The 20174-nt window shown below is 46.2% G+C and overlaps 1 protein-coding gene across 1 annotated transcript in view; it reads left to right on the forward strand.

The window, feature by feature from the left end:
• Window positions 1-5241: 5241 nt before the first annotated feature.
• Tbc1d4 (TBC1 domain family member 4) overlaps window positions 5242-20174 on the forward strand; it is a 187852-nt gene continuing 172919 nt past the window's right edge. Inside the window, 1 exon segment of the mRNA XM_052190783.1 lies at window positions 5242-6365. Within this exon segment, the coding sequence (XP_052046743.1) occupies window positions 5868-6365 (498 nt within the window). The 5' untranslated portion in view covers window positions 5242-5867.

Below are 20174 nucleotides of genomic sequence, written 5' to 3' on the forward strand. Positions count from 1 at the left end.
TCCTCCTCCTCCTCCTCCTCTTCCTCCTCTTTCTCCTTCTCCTCTTCCTCCTCCTCCTCCTCATCACCATCGCCATCATCATCCTCCTCCTCCTCCTCCTCCTGGTGACACCAAGCCTGACTGGCTTGTCTCTGGACTCCACCCAGGGCAGCATGAAAACATAAGTTGCAGCTTCCTTGCGAGACAAATGGTTTGTCCCAGGGGCTGTTTCCAGTCGGCTGAGTGTCTGGCCTTTCCTCTCCTGCTTCTTAGCCATGGCAGGCATGGGAAAATGCAAATCTCTGGGCTTATCCTGGGGGAAAGTGGCAAGCCTTCCGCTTTAGTGGTCTACAGCTCCCAAGCCTTAGCCTCACCTAGAGAGACAGAGCGAAGATCTCCTCCCACACCCCCACGCCCCCAGGAGACTCACAGAACTTAAATCCTCTTACCTTCTGCCTCGCCATCTTCCAAGTTTGAGGATTTTTTTTTTTCTTTACTATCTACAGCAAGAAAAATACATCCTCAGGGCCTTTGCCAGCCTCTGGATTTTGAAGCAGAGATGCTAAGAAAGGGCTCTTTTGTTCTCAGTATTCTGCTGTGTCATCCTTTCCCTGAAGTCAGAACTTAGAATGACCCAGCTGCCTGGGCTAGGCAAGGTCACAGTGAACAGGGGAATCCCTGGAAATATTTCAAAACCCATCTAACCACAAAGGCTTATGCTATCCCCAGTCAGAATCCGCCATTCATTTAGGAAGGCCTTCTTTCAGTTTCTAAGCTTCATAATTATCCAGTGGATCTATTTGTTAACCAGAAATTATCTAATTAAGAATCTGGCATATCACCTCTGTGATAGTAAACCTCTCTTTTTTTTTAATTCTAATTAACTACTTATTCAACCCTATTGTTCTCTGAGTGCTTATTATCTACCCAGTAATTATCACTGCTGTGGGAGAGAAATGTGGGACGAGTCAAACTAAGAGTCATCATACAGCTTACTAGTAGGCAGACATGGGAAAATGCTAAGGTAAGTAAATGTATGATCATTTTTGTGACGGTCGACTTTCCCCATTCTCTTTCCCTATCCCCAGCCCCTTAAGTAGGAGTTGCTCATCAGTGCCTTCCCATCTACTGACAGGATCCTTTCTTGTCATTGCTTATATTATTCAATCCTCCAGCATGAGCCAAAGCTGGCTAATTTGGAAGGAGGGCGAAAGCAGATCCAACTCACACCTCAGAACGTAAGAATCTTGATCTCGTGGGCAGATTCGGCACCAACTCTGGTTCCCTCCCTTCATGGAGTATCTCTGTGTGCTACATTGTATGTGAGTTTTCACTTCCCGTAAAACTTTGCTGATGGCTCTGACCTTGTCTTTCTTGACTTTTTAATTCTTCAAGTCAGCAGAGAAAATGAATTTATTCCTGAACCCCCACCCCCCCGGATGTAACCCTCCTGATGCGTCACTTTATTGCTGGAACACAGAGATTCACCCAGGGATTATGAAGAAAGGAATGAGCTGTATTAGTGGGATGCGCAGGAAAGGAGGCAAAGAGAGGCGGCTCCTGATCAAGGCTGGACAAGCATAGCCACAGGAGATGTGACGTTTGCTCTGGACCTTGAAGATCGAAGGGTTCAAGTAGTGAAGGCTGGAAGAGGTTATGGGGTGACCAGAAGGGAAGGCAGTCAGAGAGGAAGAGACTGCTGAAACCTCATAAAGGCACAGACATGCAATTGTGCATTGTTATTATTTTTGTTTTATGATGATGATATCTCTCTCTCTGTGTGTATGTGTGTGTGTGCGTGCATGTGTGTGTGTGTGTGTGTGCAAGCACATGCTATAAAACACATTCTGCCTTCTTTGTTTGAAACAGGGTCTCTTTGTTGTTTGCCACTAAGTCCACCAGCTTAGCTAGTCCATGAGTTTCTGAGGTTACACACTACTATTATGCCTGGCTTTACCTGACTTTTGAGAATTCCATCTCAGGTCCTCACACTTTCTTCGAAAATGCTTTCCTCAATGTGTCATCTCTCCAGCCTCACATATTTATTTTTAAGCAGGAAAGAAAAATGCATGTGTATGGGGCTACCAAATGTGTACCCGTGTGTGTGTGTGTGTGTGTGTGTGTGTGTGTGTGTATGTGTGTGTGTGTGTGTGTGTGTGTGTGTGTGTGTGAATGCAAGTATGTAAGTGAAAGAGAAAGAGAGAAAGAGAGGGAGGGGGGAGGAGAGGGAGGATGATCTTTGTAATTGGGAAGAAGAAACCAGGATAAAAAGCTACCACAAACCTCCAAACCTTTCTAATCTTGCACCATCACACTAATTCAAGGCCTTCAGTTTCTCATGTGCTATTTATTTAAGGATCTGAGTACATCTTACAACTTTTTGGTAGTATTGGTACAATTTTATTTCAGGTAGTAGAGGATCATTTTAGCTGTATATGAAGTTCATTTCTGGGTAGTGTAGGTACAGATTTCTCCAAGATCCCCCAGGAGAGAGAATTCCACCAGGTCTCTGGAAATGCCGTCTCTGCACATATTCTTTCAGCCTTCGTTTGGAATAGCTGGGGTTTAGTGTGGAAGGACTGGAGGTTATTGGGGAAGGTCTGCATCAGCAAATAGTAAACACGGTACACCTGCATATGCAGTGTGGTAAGTCCTCCATGTTGTAGAGGCATTGTGGTGGTTTATATATGCTTGTCCCAGGGCGTGGCACTATAGGAGGTGTGGCCTTGTTGGAGTAGGTGTGTCACTGTGAGTGTGGGCTTAAGACCCTCATCCTAGCTGCCTGGAAGCCAGTCTTCTCCTAGCTGCGTCAGGGCAATCCACAACAAACAAGAATAGAATTCTCAGCTCCTCTAGCCCAATGTCTATCTGGATACTGCTATGTTCCCTTGATAATGGACTGCATCTCTGAACCTGTAAGCCAGTCACAATTAAATGTTGTCTTTATAAGAGTTGCCTTGGTCATGGTTTCTGTTCACAGCAATAAAAACCCTAACTAAGACACAGACTGTGTTCAAAATTCAAGTGATGATTACAAAATTGAGTGCTTTCTATATGTGAATGATTCTGTAAGTTCTGGAGGTAAAACAGTAATTGTAAGAATCTAATAGTTTACCACTTAGTTCTTGTAACTACCAGGTCAACTCTGTCAGTATTTATAAAATAGGTCATGTTAAGCATATACTAGCAAATGTGTGTTTTGCTTGATAGGTTAGGATAGGTTAATAAGGAAACTAATATCTAATATGCCCACAATCCTAATGGCTTAATGGGATAAAAGTTTATCATCTATGTGTGAGGCGTCTATCCTGCTTCTGGTGTTTTCCAGAGCAGCTGTCCACAGAGTGGTGGCTCAGCATTCCAATCCCCTCTGGTCAAGAGGCACCTCCATCTGGATGTGTTATTTTCACCATGGCCCCTGGAGAGCAACAGGAGGCCCCGTGTCAATTCTTCTGCTTCCAATTAAAGGCTTGTACTTCAGACATGATCCAAGTCACTTCTGTTCACACACATCACTGTCCTATCTCGTGACCATGCTTAACTTTAAGAGGACAGAGGCAGCCGGCTTCCCATGCGGTAGTCCTATTTATAAAGGAAAGATAAACATCACTGAAATAAAGAATGGGCTGACCGGCACAACCACATTTAGCTTGTTATATACATCAGATGACACTATCTCTGTTTTCCTGCCAATCACCCAAAGTTTATTCTCTCTAGCTTGAATTTATTATGCCTGTAGGAAGTAGCCCACTGCGGCTCCAAACACAGTCCTAGTCCACACACTGATTGATTTGGGGGGATCTCTACGGCTTCTGAAATAGAGCCATGGCTTTATTCTTTTCTTTCTCTTTCACAAGTGTCAGATGAGCAGCCTTGGGAAATTAGATCTGTGCACAGAATCTTCCGCTATGGTCTTAGACCACCTCTGTCTATGTTCTCAGAGTGTTTAATTGCTCCTTGAAGACTTGGTCTGTATTTTCCACAGAGGCATTTTAAAGTGTTAAAATAAATGACTTCAACCAATCGATAACATCTCCATCCCGGAGCTTAGATGGTCATTAAAAAGAGGCTAGCTATGTGGTGGCCCCAGAAGTGTAGAATATTTGACTTTGTCTGAAGAGAAAGCAAAATGACCATAGAGAAAATAACAAGAACACTAAATATAAACCAAACCAGACCAAACCAAACCAAACCAAAACAAACACACACAAAACCCCTGGAGTTTTTTATTTTTCTTCTAAGCACCTGGAAAAAAGTAAGTTTAAAGTTTCCTCCTTTATTTTGTTTTTCTCGTGCTCATTCTTTATCATCCAGTAAAGGTATAAAGAAGGTCTGAGAGTTCACCCAGGATGGTGGTACATTCCCCAGGTCGTGGAAAACGGAGGCAGGAGGATCAAATGTACCAAGTACTATCCAGGAAGGAGACTTCGACTTAAAAATACTAACAATAAACATGCAGCAGAGCCGGGCAGTGGTGGCGCACGCCTGTAATCTCAGTACTCTGGGAGGCAGAGGCAGGCAGATTTCTGAGTTCGAGGCCAGCCTGGTCTACAGAGTGAGTAGGACAGCCAGGGCTATACAGAGAAACCCTGTCTCTGAAAAAAAAAAAAGCCAAATCCAAAAAACCAAAATAAACACGCAGCAGCACCAATAACAAAACACGTTTAATCTGCTAGGATGGAAAAGGAATTATATTCTACTGGTTTGTTTTAAAATTACAATAATCAAATTATCCCCAAATGTTTTTTTGAAATATGCATTCTCATACGTAAAAGGAAAGAAATTTGCATTAGCTGTGAAATGGGCATAGGTAAAGAAGTTTAACTTCTGTGTATTTTAAGAAGTTAGCTGCATTGAGAAATGGGTAGATTCATATCAGGCAATGTTAAAATTTAACGTGAATGCTGGAATTTATCATAGAATTGTGATTGAAATCCTGAGCAGTCCTTGAGATTAAGAAAAAAAGATGCAGAACCTAGTAATATTCAGGCTTTAGACAGAATAAAACCAAACAAATATTGCTCAAAAACAAAATCCCAGCGCCCCACTGAGAGTGGCCTCTCTCCAGGGGGCAGCAGAGTCTCCAGGAGGAGAGAGGCCAGCCTGCTCCGGGAAGTGCCCTAGCCTGGCTGGGTACGGCTGCCCCCCCGAGGCTAGGTGAGGGGCGGAGGCCGGAGGAGGAGGCTGGGAGGCGACCTCAGCTTCTTAGCAAAGCTCTGTGCCCGCGGACTAGAGGCGGAGTAGCAGCCTGGGAGGAAGGAAGGAAGGAACGAGGGAGGGACGGGAACCCTGGAGGAGGAGCAGCAAGCCCGGCTGCAGAATCAGCGGGTGCAGGAGCCGCCCGCGCGAGGCCACGTTTGTTTTTGTTATTTTCCATTGGAGTAGTTCTCTGGGACTGAGCGGGCCGCGAGCCGGCACCCCCCGACCTTCCAGGTGACAGCCGGTCACCCTGCTAGGAGTCAGCTCCGCCCCGAGTCGCCCCTTCCCGCCCACAGCTCTACTCTCCGCCCAGCCTTCCAGTGCCAGCGCTAGGCGAGCGCGCCGGCCGCAGCGGGCTGCAGGAGCAGCAGTAGGAGCAGCAGCAGGAGCAGGAGACCGCGGTTGCCCTGGTCCCGGACCCCGAGGACGCACGGGCCGCAGGAGGACAGACTGGCCCCGGGGCGCGATCTCCAGGAAGGAGGATGCGCGCGTGAACCTCAGCCAAAGCTGCAGCCGAAGACTCGGAGCCGCGCCCGGGAAAGTGTCGCATGGGGCAGGGCCGCTGAAGCACCGACTTTAAGGGCTGGTGGCACCAAGGCCGGCGCGGGGGCCTGGGGCGACAGTTAGCAGTTTCCTCGGTTCCCGCACAGCGAGAGTTGGGGGCGCGGTGCCTTCGCTAGGCGCGAATTATGGAGTCGCCTAGCTGCATTCAGGATGAGCCTTTCCCGCACCCCCTGGAGCCTGAGCCGAGTGCCCCAGCGCAGCCAGGTGCCACCAAGCCTGGAGAAAAGCGCTTCCGGCTATGGTACGTGGGAGGGTCTTGCTTGGATCGCAGGACCACGCTGCCCATGCTCCCCTGGCTCATGGCTGAGATCCGTCGGCGCAGCCAGAAGCCTGAGGCGGGCGGCTGCGGGGCGCCCGCGGCCCGGGAGGTGCTCCTGGTGCTCAGCGCCCCCTTTCTGCGTTGTGTCCCCGCGCCGGGTGCCGGGGTCGGTGGGGGCGCAGGCTCCGGGGCCGTGCAGCCCAACACGGGAGTGTTCATCTTCGAGCACAAGGCTCAACACATCTCGCGCTTCATCCACAACAGCCACGACCTCACCTACTTTGCCTATTTGATCAAGGCGCAGCCCGACGACCCCGAGTCACAGATGGCCTGTCACGTTTTCCGCGCCACGGACCCTAATCAGGTAAGTTTTGGGTGCCAGGGGCGGGACCGGGGCTTCGGGGGACGAGCAAAGCAGGGGCCTCTCTTGTAAGAACTGTCTTGGATCTGGCTGCTGGTTTGCGCTCCACGTGGCGCGCTCGAGTGCTCGCGTCGTTCCGTTTGGGGATATGGGAGTGGGAGAGAAAGCGATTCCGGCTGGGTTGGCCTCTGGGACCAGCTGGCTGCCCTGAGCAGGAGGGAGGAAAGTAGGCTCAGAGAGGTCCTGGGACCTGGGAGGAGTTGGCAAGTCTGCAGAGGACTTGAGGAAAAGCGCGGATCCCAGGAGAATTCGGGTGACTGGTGATGGATGGCTTGTGTGGCTTTCGCCAATGTGTGCGTGTGTGTGCAAGTGTGTGTTTCTTGGAAGCGCCGGAGACTACCGGTTCTCAGTCTCGGTAGTCTTGCATTTATACTTGTTTGGCTGGCTTGTCACTGTCACCTCTAAGTACCTCTAAGTATCTGGGCCTGGGGGTGTGTGATTTCAGAGGCTAGTCTAGGGAAGAGTTAGAAATGTCAGAATACCAGCTAAGTATGATTCTGCGGATTTGGAGTCTGAAGACCTTTCTGTTATTTTTCGCACCTACTGAGACAATAACTGCATATTTGAGTAAGTTAAAAATCATTGTGACAGAGGGGATTTCAAATGTCATTTTAAAGTATTATACTCTTCTAGCTTAGTGTCCAGTATTTCACCAGCTTTCTAACTCGAAGTGTTCTGTTACTAAATAGAACCTTGCGTTCCTTAATAAGCAGGTGCAGATCTAACACAGCAGTTCTCAACCTGGGGGTTGCAGATCAGAGATCATGCATAGCAGATATTTACATCATGACTCATAACAGTAGCAAAATCACAGTTATGAAGTAGTAACGAAATGATATTATGGGTTAGAGGTCACCACAACGTAATGAACTGTATTAAAGAAAGGGTCACAGCATCAGAAGGTTGAGAACCACTGCTCTAAGAGACAGAGGGAGACTTATAGTAATGTGCCTTGAGAAACAGGCTTAGAAGTGTGAAAAGAGGGGTGTGTGTGTGTGTGTACTTTGTGTTTGTTTGCTTTCCAATATTAAAGTCTCAGCCCTGTGCTGTTTTCTAAAAATATAATTTGTTGATTAAACATAAATAGTCTCAGGTTCTATGCCTGTATTCTTCTGGTAACTGGGAAACCGAGACTAGAAGAATACCTTATTAATAAGTCCTCATTTTATTCTCATTTTATAGTTGAACTTTAAGAATATTGCTTGAGACTAGCATTCCACAAAAGTCCTATAACAAATCCGAAGTAAAACACAATTGCCTTTAGTTTCTTTCATTACTTTATAGAAGAGAAAAATATCCTTTTGCTTATTTTTACTTTTTTAGGATATTTATTTATTTATTTATTTATTTATTTGTGTGTGTGTGTGTGTGTGTGTGTACAAAACTTGTGCCTGAAGAGGCCAGAAGATGGCTTTGGATGCCTTTGAGCTATTATAGTACAGGTGGTTGTCAGGGCTGTGGAGCCACACGTTGGTCCTCTGCAAGAACAGGAAGTGCTTTAGGCCCGCTATACCAGTCCCCAAGAGACACATGCCTTAAACAACTGGTAGTGTGAAGAGGGCAATTAGACTTTCTTTTATTAGTTCCTTTACTTTTTGAGATTATAAAATGGCATCGTTCCTCACTACCCTTCCCCCCGAGCCCTTCTATGTAGCCCTCCTTGCTCTCTTTCAAATTCATGGCTTATTTTTTGAATCGTTCTATATGTATGAAATCCGCCTGCTGAGTCTGCATGGCAGTACTTGTACGTATGGCTTCGGGGCTGACCATGTGGCACTGGAGGACCAGTCGCTGGGCTCTTCCCTGGGGAAGACTCCTTAGCTTAAGCATTCCTTAGCTGCCTGCAGTTCCCTGCGTAGGGTTGAGGCCTCCTGGTGGTGGTTTTAATTGCTATGCTTGCGACAGAATACTTCATTACAAATGACTTGAAATCCCCTACCAGGGTGGCCAGTGAGGTTCATTTTATGCTCATTTATTTAAAACTCACAAATGAAATGTCTAAGTTCCCAAGGTTATCACTATCTTGATGGTATCCTAATATCGTGTTCTGGCTCTGGCCATAAGGAAGAATACACTACAGTTTCCAGGCCTTAAGAGACTTTTGGTGACCCCGGCTGGTTTATGTTGCCCTTTCTCTGCTTTGGATCTGCTCTGTGAAGCATCCTTGCTCATTCCCTTGCAGGTATCGGGCTCTCTCAGCAGTAGTTACTGAGTCCCTGGATGCGTGGATTCGGAGTCAATTACACACATGCTTGGATATGCTTCTACTGTACAGTTAAGAGTTAGAGGCTGCATGTGCTGTTACGTTACAAATAGAATGTTAAGGCTAAGTCTCCATGCTCCTAGTCCACTCCCTTACATATATGGCTTTAAAGAAAAATAAATTTTTAAAAGCCAGACATGTTGGCACACATTTTTAATTCCAGCACTCAGGAGGCAGAGGCAGACAGATCTCTGAGTTCAAAGTCGGCCTTATGTAGAGAGGGAATTTCAGGACAGCCAGGGCTACAGAGAGAAACTCTATCTAAAAACAAACAAGATGAAACAAAAAATTTAAATTAAAATATAATTACATCATTTCTTCCTTTCATCATTTCTTACCTTTCCTCCTTTTAGCCCCTCCCGTGTCCCCTCCCTCTAGTTCTTCCTAAACCCCTCCTCACTGTCTCTCATAATCCATGCCTTCTTTTTCTTTATTATTTTTATGTATGTGTGCATAAATTTACACATATGACCTGCTGTGTGTATATTCTTATATATATATATATATATATATATATATACATATGTTCTTTTATATATACTCATATTTTTTATATATGTGTTTATACATGTACATATATGTATATATATATATAATGTTTCTTTTTTATGTGTATGATTCAGGGCTGACCACTTGTATTTGGTGGCCAGTCAGCAGGGCTCATCCTTGGGAAAGGCTAATTCTTTCTCAGCAGTTATTAATTGCTTGTAGTTCTTTGTGTATGGTGGGGCCCGATGAGAGCTCCCCCTTCTACCTTAGTAATTGTTACTCAGTGTTATTGTTGTTCAGGTCCTGTTTAGCCAGCTCTGGTATTGAGGCATCATGGCCGTCTCTCCTCTGTCACTCCAGGAGACACGATCTCACGGCGACATTCTTGCTCCTGTGGCTGTTACGATCTTCCCGCCTTCTTTTCCACGATGTTCCCTGATCTTTAGGTGCAGGAGTTGTAGTGTAGCTGTGTCCATTGGAGCAGGTACCCCATGATCCTTTGCTTTCTGCATCTGAGCAGTCATGGTTTTCTGCAGTGGTCTCTGTCTTCTGCAAAGAGAGGCTTGCTTCTTTGACAATGGTGAGAACTATAGGACAAAGATAACTGTCAGTATGAGGATAAGTATTAGAGCACAGTTAGGATTTATGCTGGTCTACTAAGGTGGTGACATCATAGGTTCACCTCTGAGATCATAGGTTCACTTTCCTCACCTAGGGTAATTGGCTAGGTTTCCAGCACTAGGCATGATTTCACTGCCGAGAGGGCCTTAAACCCAACCAGACAGCTATTGGTTACCACCAAAATATGAGGGCCGCTATTGCACTGTTACAGGTGTCTCGCTTTGTAGGCCACTGTTGTGGCTCACGGGTGTCACACTTGGGTAGGACAATTTGCTGCTTCCCTCTCCTGGCAGCTTCCATAGCACCTCCTGATATTATAAAAGACAGACTGCACAGGGGAGGGCTCTGAACTGAGCAAGTTCCTGCCAGAGAATCTTTTATTTGATGGTCTCTATAAAGACCATCTCTGCTGAGAATTAGTTCCAAACTCTAGTGCTCCCAGTGCCTCAGAAGAGGGCCGCGTGAGGACTGTGGGGGAACTGGACAGGGGTGTCTCTTCTCAGCGTGGTACTCAGCTCTGTCTGGAAATTACAGGAATGGATGCAAGCTTAGTATTGAAATTCTGATTTCACAAGAAAAAGATGAAATTGGAACACACCCACCCACCCACCCACACACACACACACATGCACACACACACATGCACACACACACATACACACACACACACACTATCCTCACATTTTAAAGCATTGGTAAATATTTTAAACACTTATGAACCCTCTTTGGATCAAGCTGTACATAGAAGGTTTGGTTTCAGATAGTTCCCAGTTTCCACCAAACATAGCTATTTCAGGAACTGGTGAATTCAGCCACTGACACTGTATGCCACATTTCCCTGTGCACCTCAGTTGACTTCATATGCCTCTTCCAGTGGGCAATGTTGGGACAACTGTCTTTGCCGAATTTACAGTGAGCATGCTCTAACAGTGACGCTTCAGCCGGACATGCTGACCCGTCCAACAGTTTTATCACCCAAGGGTTTGCTTCAAACAAAGTAGGCTAAGGCTCTGGGTAGCTTTGCACTGGAAAGAGGATTCCCTTTTGCTTTGTCCCAAGCTCTTTATTTGAAATGGGGATTCAAGCTCTTTGTTGAGGGAGCCTTACTCTTTTCTGCAATCACTGAGCAAAGTCTAGAAGGTGGCCTAGAGCAGTGTGTGTACAAACATCTCCAGTTCACTTGCCTTTGTCTCACAAGCCTGCTCCTTTTTTTGTTCCTCACGCAGCCTTGAGGATGACTATATAGTTTATTGATTTGGGATAGCTTTTATTGTGGAAGAGAACACTGCCAGCTGCTTACCCGTGCATAACAAGCACCTGGGCTGCTTACGACAGAATGGTCCTCACATTCAGGGCAGCTAACTACAGAGTTTACATTCTCTGTAATGGGCCACTGACTTGGAGGCTTGTCTTACAGAGAAGGCTAATGTTTTACGGAGTGTCTGCTCACACGTCTTTTTCTGAGGGTGGATCTCCACGTGATCTCAGGGATGGGAGTGCTGAGCTGATAGCGTGTGTCTGTTGTGGGGAGTTACCATGGTGACATGCCCTCTGGGTTCACACCTCCTTTTTCAGTTGGAGTCAAGAATGTGTGTCAGGAAAAGCACTCAGCTGGAAAGACTTGATGTGTACAGGTCTTTCAGGTGCAAAGAGAGACAAAGAGAAGGTTATGTGTATGTCATGGTGTGTCCGGTGGTCCCCATCGGTGCCAGCCTCTGTGTCACGGTGTGGAAGGAGTGTCAGCTTTAGCATGTTGAATTAGAAAAGGGTCATCGCTACAAACTCTTTGCAAATCCCAATGGCATACATGGTTCTTTCTCAGGAGCAAGGAGAGGCCACAAACCTGCAAATGGGTGTCTTGCATGTATGACATTACTTCAGTTTCTTCAATGAAAAGGTTTGGGGTCTGGGCATGTGGTTCAGTTAGTAGAATACTTACTTCACACACACAAAGCCCCAGGTTCACCTCCAGAGCCACACCCACTGTGCAGGGATACAAATCTAAAGGTTTTCACATGTGGGATATAAAGATGGGAGGATCAGCGCTAGAGGTCATTCTCAGTGCCTGCAGAGGCCAGAGGAGACCCAGAAGAGGGCCTCCAGGAACTGGAGTGAAACATGCTGGTAAGTTTCCACGTTGATGATGGGAAATGAAACCGCCAGTGTTCGATTGTTGAGCAAATTTCTATCCCCCAGTCAAAGATTTTTTTTTTTTTATTTTGTTTTCTTTTGAGACAGGGTCTCACTATATAGCTCTGGCTTGCCTGGAACTAACTCTTGGTGTAGACCAGGCAGGATTTGAACTCATAGATTCTGCCTGCCTCTGCTTCCCGAGAGCTAGGATTATGCTGTGCTCCACCATCCTCAGCTTCTTTAAAAAGTCTTTACAAAGATATTAAATAAAGGCTTGAATACTGCACGATGACTAATGACATGCCTAGATTTATTTTTAAAATTTATTTTATTAGCCAGATTTAGGGACTCATACCTTGAATTTCAGCACTCAAGAGGAAGAGGCAGGCAACTATTATCTGTGAGTTCAAGGCCTGCCTAGTCTACATAGTAAGTTCCAGGATAGCTAGCACTATGTAGTGCTATGTATTTTTGAGATCTTGTCTCAAAAGCAAAAAAGTTATTTTATTATTATTATTAGTGTGTGCACGTTTGTGTGTTTATGTGTATGTGTTCTTGTGTGTGTGTGTGTGTGTGTGTGTGCGCGCGCGCGCGCACTGGGGATTGAACTCAGAACCTTATATATACTAGGCAAGCATTCTACCACTGAGCTACATCTTCAAGCACAGAGATGTTTTTTGTTGTTTGCTGTAAGCACTTTTTGTTTCCTCCTTGAGCTGGCTAGTTTTGTGTCAACTTGACACATGCTGAAGTCATCTGAGAGAAGGGAACCCCAATTGAGAAAATGCCACCATAAGATTGTGCTGTAGGCAAGCCTGTAGGTCATTTTCTTAGTGATTGATAGGGGAGGACCCAGCCCATCATGGACGGTGCCACCTCTGGTGTGGTGGTCCTGGGTTCTATAAGAAAGCAGACTTAGCAAGCTGGTAAGCAGCACTCCTCATGGCCTCTGCATCAGCTCCTTCCTCCAGGTTCCTGCTCTGCTTCAGTTCCTGTCCTGGTTTCCTTCAGTGATGAGCAGTGATGTGGAGGTGTAAGCCGAATAAACCCTTTCCTCTTCAGCTTGCTTTTGGTCATGATGCTTGTTTGTTTGTTTGTTGGTTTTTTCAAGACAGGGTTTCTCTGTGTAGCCCTGGCTGTCCTGGGACTCACTCAGTAGACCAGGCTAGCCTTGAACTCAGAAATCTGCCTGCCTCTGCCTCCGAAGTGCTGGGATTAAAGGCGTGCACCCGCGCCCCCCTGCGCCCCCAGCTATGATGTTTCATTACAGCAATAGTAACCTTAGCTAGTACACTCATCCTGTTGGCCTGAGGTGGACATTAACTCAGCTTGACTCCATGGAAGAACCACAATATCTGGAGGAAAGATAAACACCCGATCATAGAGCTGCCCGGTTTCAAGGTAGCACCAGCCTTGTGATGGGTACCTATCTGAAACACCACAGCCATTCAGGACCAGCGTCACGCTTGGAAAATGCAGGCTGCCCAGGGGGAGCCTGTGTCTGCACCACCGGAAGGGCTTACTAAACAGAGCTCCCTACTTCTGAGTCTCATTCTCTTCCTGGTGATACCCAGACTCCAGATTGGGAGCTGTCCATCTCACTTGGTAGGTTGTGTGGCCAGTTCTTCCCTCTTGTTTGCTTTCAGTCTTTCTCAGATCTTTCTTCAGATCTGAAGGAAGATGAGAAGTTGGATCTGGTTGCAGAGGGTTTGACAGAAGCTTTCAATCTTGCAGCGTTCTGCCCTCTTTCCTTCCTCACAGGCACCTTAAGCCCGTGCATGTGCTAGGTGGGAAGTTTATCTTCCAGCCGCAAGCTTTAAGCCGTGGAGGTGGGATAGAGGCTTCATCCTTGCTCTCCTGGGTGGCCAGGGGAGATGAGGGATGTAGTTCAGCATCAATTATGTTAGTTTGTACAAAAACCGAGACATTCCTTATATCCTGATCAACAATAGGGTCCAGCAAGACAAACTCCAGTCAAATGCTATTTTTCCCCCATCCGTGGAGCGAGTGAAATAATTCCTTGGTGAGGACACTGATGATGTCAGAGATTCCCCGCCCCCTTCCCCTCCCCTCCCCCAGATTATCTGGTGTGTCACTTGTTTCTGAAACAAAAGAAAGAGTAAGAATTGTGAAACGAGTGACAAATCTCAGCATGTCTTATATGTCAGCCGTACAAACAATAACAGCTGTGTGGCATGGCATGAGGGTGTCCAGTCTGAAAATTGTTAGAAGGGCCTTGTGCATTCAGTTCCTTTCCCCATTTCTTCTTCCTTCCCCTCTTCTTGGTTTTTGAGACAGGGTTTCTCTGTGTAGCCCTGGCTGTCCTGGAACTCACTCTGTAGACCAGGCTGGCCTTGAATTTAGAAATCCGCCTGCCTCTGCCTCTGAAGTGCTGGGATTACAGGCGTGCACCACCACTGCCTGGCTTCCTTCCCCTCTTTTAAGGTAACTGTCTTGTTAAAACACTTGGCTTCCACTCGAGACCTGGGCCCAGGGGTTGAGAGCACACACTGCTCTTCTAGAGGACCGGAGCTTGGTTTGCAGCACGTGCATCACAGGTGGCTCTCAGCCACCCGCCACTCCCATCTCAAGGGAATCAGCACTTCTGACCACTGTCTGCATTCATGTGCAGTACCTACACAGACATACGCTGAAAGGCAACAACAATACAGATTTAAAAGTAAACAATTCGGGTGATTGCTTTAGAGTCCCGTTTCACTAAGGTCCCCTATACCCCATTGTGAAACGAGTGACAAATCAGTTAGGAGGCACAGTTAATTAATTAATTAATTTTGGGACAGAGTTTCTTTGTGTAGCCCTGGCTACCCTGGAACTCACTCAGTAGACTAGGCTGGCCTCGAACTCACAGAAATAAGCCTGCTTCTTTGTCCTGAGTGCTAGGGTTAAAGGAGGTGTGCTGCCACCACCCGGTTAAGTTAGGGTGCATTTTAATATTATATCCAGGATAACTTGCTTGAAATGTTGTTTGCATAAAATACTAACACAAGTTTGGTAGCTCACGGCCTTGTTAGCGGTGGACGCCCCTGGCTCATTACCTCAGGTTTCTAACGTGGCGTGAGTGTCATGCAGGCGTTTGTCCATCTCCGTTCATCTTTAAGTTATTTCCTTAAAAGTGAATGATGGGCTGGGGATGGCTCAGTGGATAAAGTGCTTGTTGAGCATGCGGGAAGAGGTGAGTGCAAGTCCCCGACACCCACAAGGTATCATGTGAGGGCATGACAGAGACAGGCCTCAGCGAGCCTCGGTGTCCAGCCAGGGTAGCTCAGTGATAGAGTCTGTTACCATCCCCATCCCTCAGCACACAGGCTGGAAAGCAAGAGATGTCTACTCATGGCAACCACTGCATTCCAGCTGGAAAAACAAGGACAAGCTCAACTGCACACACAGAGACACACACACATAGACACACACAGACACACACAGACACAGACATACACACAGACCACACACAGACACAGACATAGACACACACAGACACACACACACACAGACACACATATAGACACACACATACATAGACACACACAGACACATACACACACATAGACACACACATAGACACACACAGACACAGACACATACACACACAGACATACACAGACACACACAGACATGAACACAGACACACGCACACAGACACATACACACACATAGACACACAGAGACACATACACAGACACAGACAGACATAGACGCACACAGACATACAAACACACAGAGACACAAACACACAGACAGACATACATAGATGCACACAGACATACACACACACAGACATAGAGACACAGACACACATACACAGACACAGACATACATACATAGATGCACACAGACATACACACACACACAGACACATACAGACACAGACACACATACACAGACACAGACAGACATACATAGATGCACACGGACATACACACACACAGACACATACAGACACAGACACACATACACAGACACAGATAGACATACATAGCCACACACAGACATACACACACACACAGACACATACAGACACGGACACACATACACAGACACAGACACACAGACACAGACACAGACAGACATACATAGCCGCACATAGATATACACACACACACACAGACACATACAGACACGGACAGACATACACACACACATAGACACATACAGACACAGATACACAGACACAGACAGACATACATAGATGCACACATATACACACACACATAGACACATATAGACACAGACACACACACATAGACACACAGACACACACATAGACACATACAGATACAGACACACACAGACACACACACAGATACATACAGACACAGACAAACACACAGACACAGATCCAGACACACACAGACACACACACATAGACACACACAGACACATACACACAGACACAGACACGCAGACACAGACAGACACAGATACAGATACACACATAGACACACAGACACACACACACACATAGACACACACACACACACACTGAATGGTTATTGGCTCTTGCTGATTTCTTAGATAAGCATTTTAACATACAGTAGCCATGTAAGGTATATCAGTATTCCCCACTCCCAGATGGGTAACCTATGGTATAGAAAGGTTAAATTATTTTTCAGAGATTTGCAGACATGTAATGCTAGAAGCCAACTATACTCCTGGCAGATTTTACTGGGTCTTTTTGAATCTGCTGCTCTGAGATGCAGCCGGAAGTTAGTTTTTGCATGTCTGACTTTAGATCTTATGTTCTATATGTTGTTGCTTTTTCTCACTTATATTAGAATTTCCTCAGTTAAATGTGCTTATTAAATTTGTAAAAATATTTATGATGAGTTTATGGGTGTATTGATGTCCATATAAGTAGGCCCTCTGAGCCTATATATGGTGGTGAGCCTGAATCCCTGTTTAACTTTTTTTTCACAATTTTTTTTGACTAATTTGAGCTAGGTTACCGAGACAGTTCTCTAGTTTCTATTGATTCTTCACAAATTTCACTTCATGTACCCCAATCCTGCTCATCTGCCTGTTCCTTTGTATCCACTCTCCAACCTTGCAACCCTCCCTGAAAAGAAAAATAATAAATAAATAAATAAACAAACAAATAAATAAATAAATTAACAATAAAGAAACAAAACAAAAAGTCTCACCCTGGAGGCCGTGGTGTGTCCCAATGTGTCCCAGTGTGTTCCACAGTATACCCTTTGGTCCACACGTCTTTACTTGCAAATGTTCATGGCCTCTGGCTTCTGCTCCTCTGTCAGTACCAGAGCCTCACGGAACTTCTTTTGGATATCCTGTTGTTACCTGTATCATGGAGATCCCGCAGCTTTGGGTCTGTAGGACCTGCCCCTGTACCCACCCCAGGAGTTCATAGATGAAGTAGATATTGGGGTGGGTCAACTCAAAGCCCTGGATCGTGGCCTGGGTGTTAGCTGAGCTGGTCAGCCGGCCATCTCTCTGACACCCACGCCACCAGGGCAAGCTCTCGAGCACTGCCCTGGTTAGCTCACCCAGCGGCACAGCTGGCAAGGGGCTGGGACAGCTCTCCGTCTCATGCTTTTGGGGCCGGCTCACCTGTGCCCACTCTACCAGAACCCGCTCTACTGTGCTACTTAGGCAAGGTGCAGGGCAGACTTTCCTAGGCGGGGTGGCTGGGGAGAGGTGGGGTCGGCTCTCCTTTTCTCATGACCCCAGGGCCATCTGTCCTGCTTGCCACAGGAGGGGTGGTGGTGGTGAATGACTGTATTTCTCCCAAGCCTGTGCCATCACCACACTACAGAGGAGGAGTGGGGTCAGGTCTTCTGAGAGCTCAGGCCCTTCCACCCGCTTCCCCAATCCCTTCCCTACTCCCCATCCCCAGGGTCAGCTCTACTGTGTTACCTATCTATGGGGTGAAGTGCAGGGCCTGCACCCAGGATTGCAGCAGACTTCAAGGGGGTGGGGCCAGCTCTGTTCCGCCCTGGAACATCAACATGGTCCCAGGCAGCAGCCTAGACCAGGGACATCTGCATGGCCTTTGATGGAATTATTAGCCACAGATATTGACATAGACCCTTACTGCAGCACAGCCATGGACCCAGACATGTCACCATGGCCTTAGGGGGCTGGGCAGTCTACTTCCATCACGCTCCGCCCTCTGGTCTCCAGTTCTGCCTCTCTTCACAGCATTCAAACTGCTCTGCTTCTCTTGCAGTCCTATCTGGCCAGCATGTCTGTGGGCAAGTCACGTGGCAGACGGGCCTCTGGGTGTCTTCCACTTCTCTGTTGAGATAATAAAATCTGTTAATTGCTTTCTGTTGAGATAACAAAATGCATTAATAGTTGCAGAAATAAAAATTACCAACAAATCATTTATATTTGATTAGGGAACCTGGGAAATAATTGATATAGAATGGTTCTGTTGGAAATTATGGAGGATATATACATTTGGACTTGTTAACTTTAATAATAGAATGAAAACATGAGACAGAGGGTCCCATAGTCTAGGCTGACCTCCAACACACTTTGAACTCCTGATTTTCTTGCCTCTCCCTCCCTAGGACCGGGATTATTGTGTGAGCCACCACTAGAGCTCAAACCCAAGGCTTCGTACACCCTAGTGTACAAAGTACACTATCAATCTATCAACTGAGCTGCATCCACAGCCTCTTAAGCCCATCTTAACATCTGAGGAAGTGGAAGCACTTATGACAGAAGCCAAGACTTGTTCTTTTCCTCTCTTTATAGAAGGTGTTTGCTGTATTTCACTCTCAGACAAGCTTACGAAAGAGTGTTAAGAATCCCTGTTCTACAGAAATGAAACCTAGGTGCCAATGATTTCCCCAAGAATCAGGCAGATCAGATATTCCAAGTTCCTTGTGTGCTCTAACATCCATTTTGTGAATTTTTATTGATGGTACCCTGCTTAGGTTGTATCCCTGCCTTTTCTTTTCAGGCTGTAAATCAGCTTTCTCAACCTGGGGGTTGACCAGCCCCTTTTGCAAGGGGTTGCCTAAGACCATTGGAAAACACAGATATTTACATTAAGATTCGTGGCAGCAACAAAACGACAGTTGTGAAGTAGTAATGAAATCATTTTACGGTTGGGTCAGCACAACGTGAGGAGGTGTCCTAGGGGGCCGCGGCATACGGTGGCCTAGATGCCGACTTGACTTTGCGCTTGAATTTGTAGTTGCTGGTGCTGGAGAATGGGAATTACAGCTGAGTCCTACTCCCCACTTCCTGCTTTTGGTCCTCAAGGCAACTCAACAACTCTGCTTCCAAGTTGTTGTTTTCACTAAGACAAGGGTTTGGCTATATACAACAGAACAGGCTCACCCCAAACTGGAGATCCTCCTGACTCATCTTCTCTAGTGCTAGGATTAGAGATATGCTCTGACGTGTTGGCCAAATGTTATGTAGTTTTCTTGTTAAGTGCTCGGAACCAAACCCAGTGGCTTGTTTGTGCTCCACAAGCTCTCTTCCATTGGGTTATCTAGACTCCTCATTAGCATGGAGAACTCCAGTGTTTGTGCTACGTGACCTAGTGCCCATGGTCCTCAGTGGGGTGTCATGTTCCAGAGCAGGTAGAGGCCTGTAGGGAATGACTTCACTCCGGCCACTCTCAATTCTGAGATTCCCAGGGTTTGAGCTCATTCAACCTTACCATTCTTATGCCTTTCTGGTAACAAGGTCCCACATGTCCTACAGACTTGAGGACCATATTCAGCGTCTCCGATCTTCCACTTTATTTTCTTTAGATTTACTTATTTTTATCTTTGATGTGTGTGAGTGTTTTGCTTGAATGTATGTATGTATACCACACGCATGCCTGGTGTCCTCAGAAGTCAGAAGAGGGCAAGGGGTCCCTTGGAGCTGGAATTACAATGGTTGCGAGCCAGTGTGGGTGTTGGGAACTGAACCCTGGTCCTCTGCAGGAGTAACAGTCGATTTCATCTGTATACCCCACGATTCTGACGTGCGGGTTGGCTTGGCTGTCCTGTTCAAAACAAGTTTGGTCTTTAAATAATTTCGAAGCCTCTGCATGCTTCTTTTTTTTTTTTTTTTTTTTTTTTTTTTTTTTTTTTTTTTTGCTTAAGTGACAAATGCCACTTCCTCAGATTGGGTTCCAATGAATGTGTAGCTGATATTCATTGGGTTGGGACCTTAGCTTTCCATTTCTGTGTCAGGTGTTTGTTTTCCCTTTGACACCTAAACATTGTTTTGATGGCTGTTTTCCTGTGGCCACCCCACCT

The sequence above is a fragment of the Apodemus sylvaticus genome, chromosome 8, assembly GCF_947179515.1.
Source record: "Apodemus sylvaticus chromosome 8, mApoSyl1.1, whole genome shotgun sequence".
NCBI lineage: Eukaryota > Metazoa > Chordata > Mammalia > Rodentia > Muridae > Apodemus > Apodemus sylvaticus.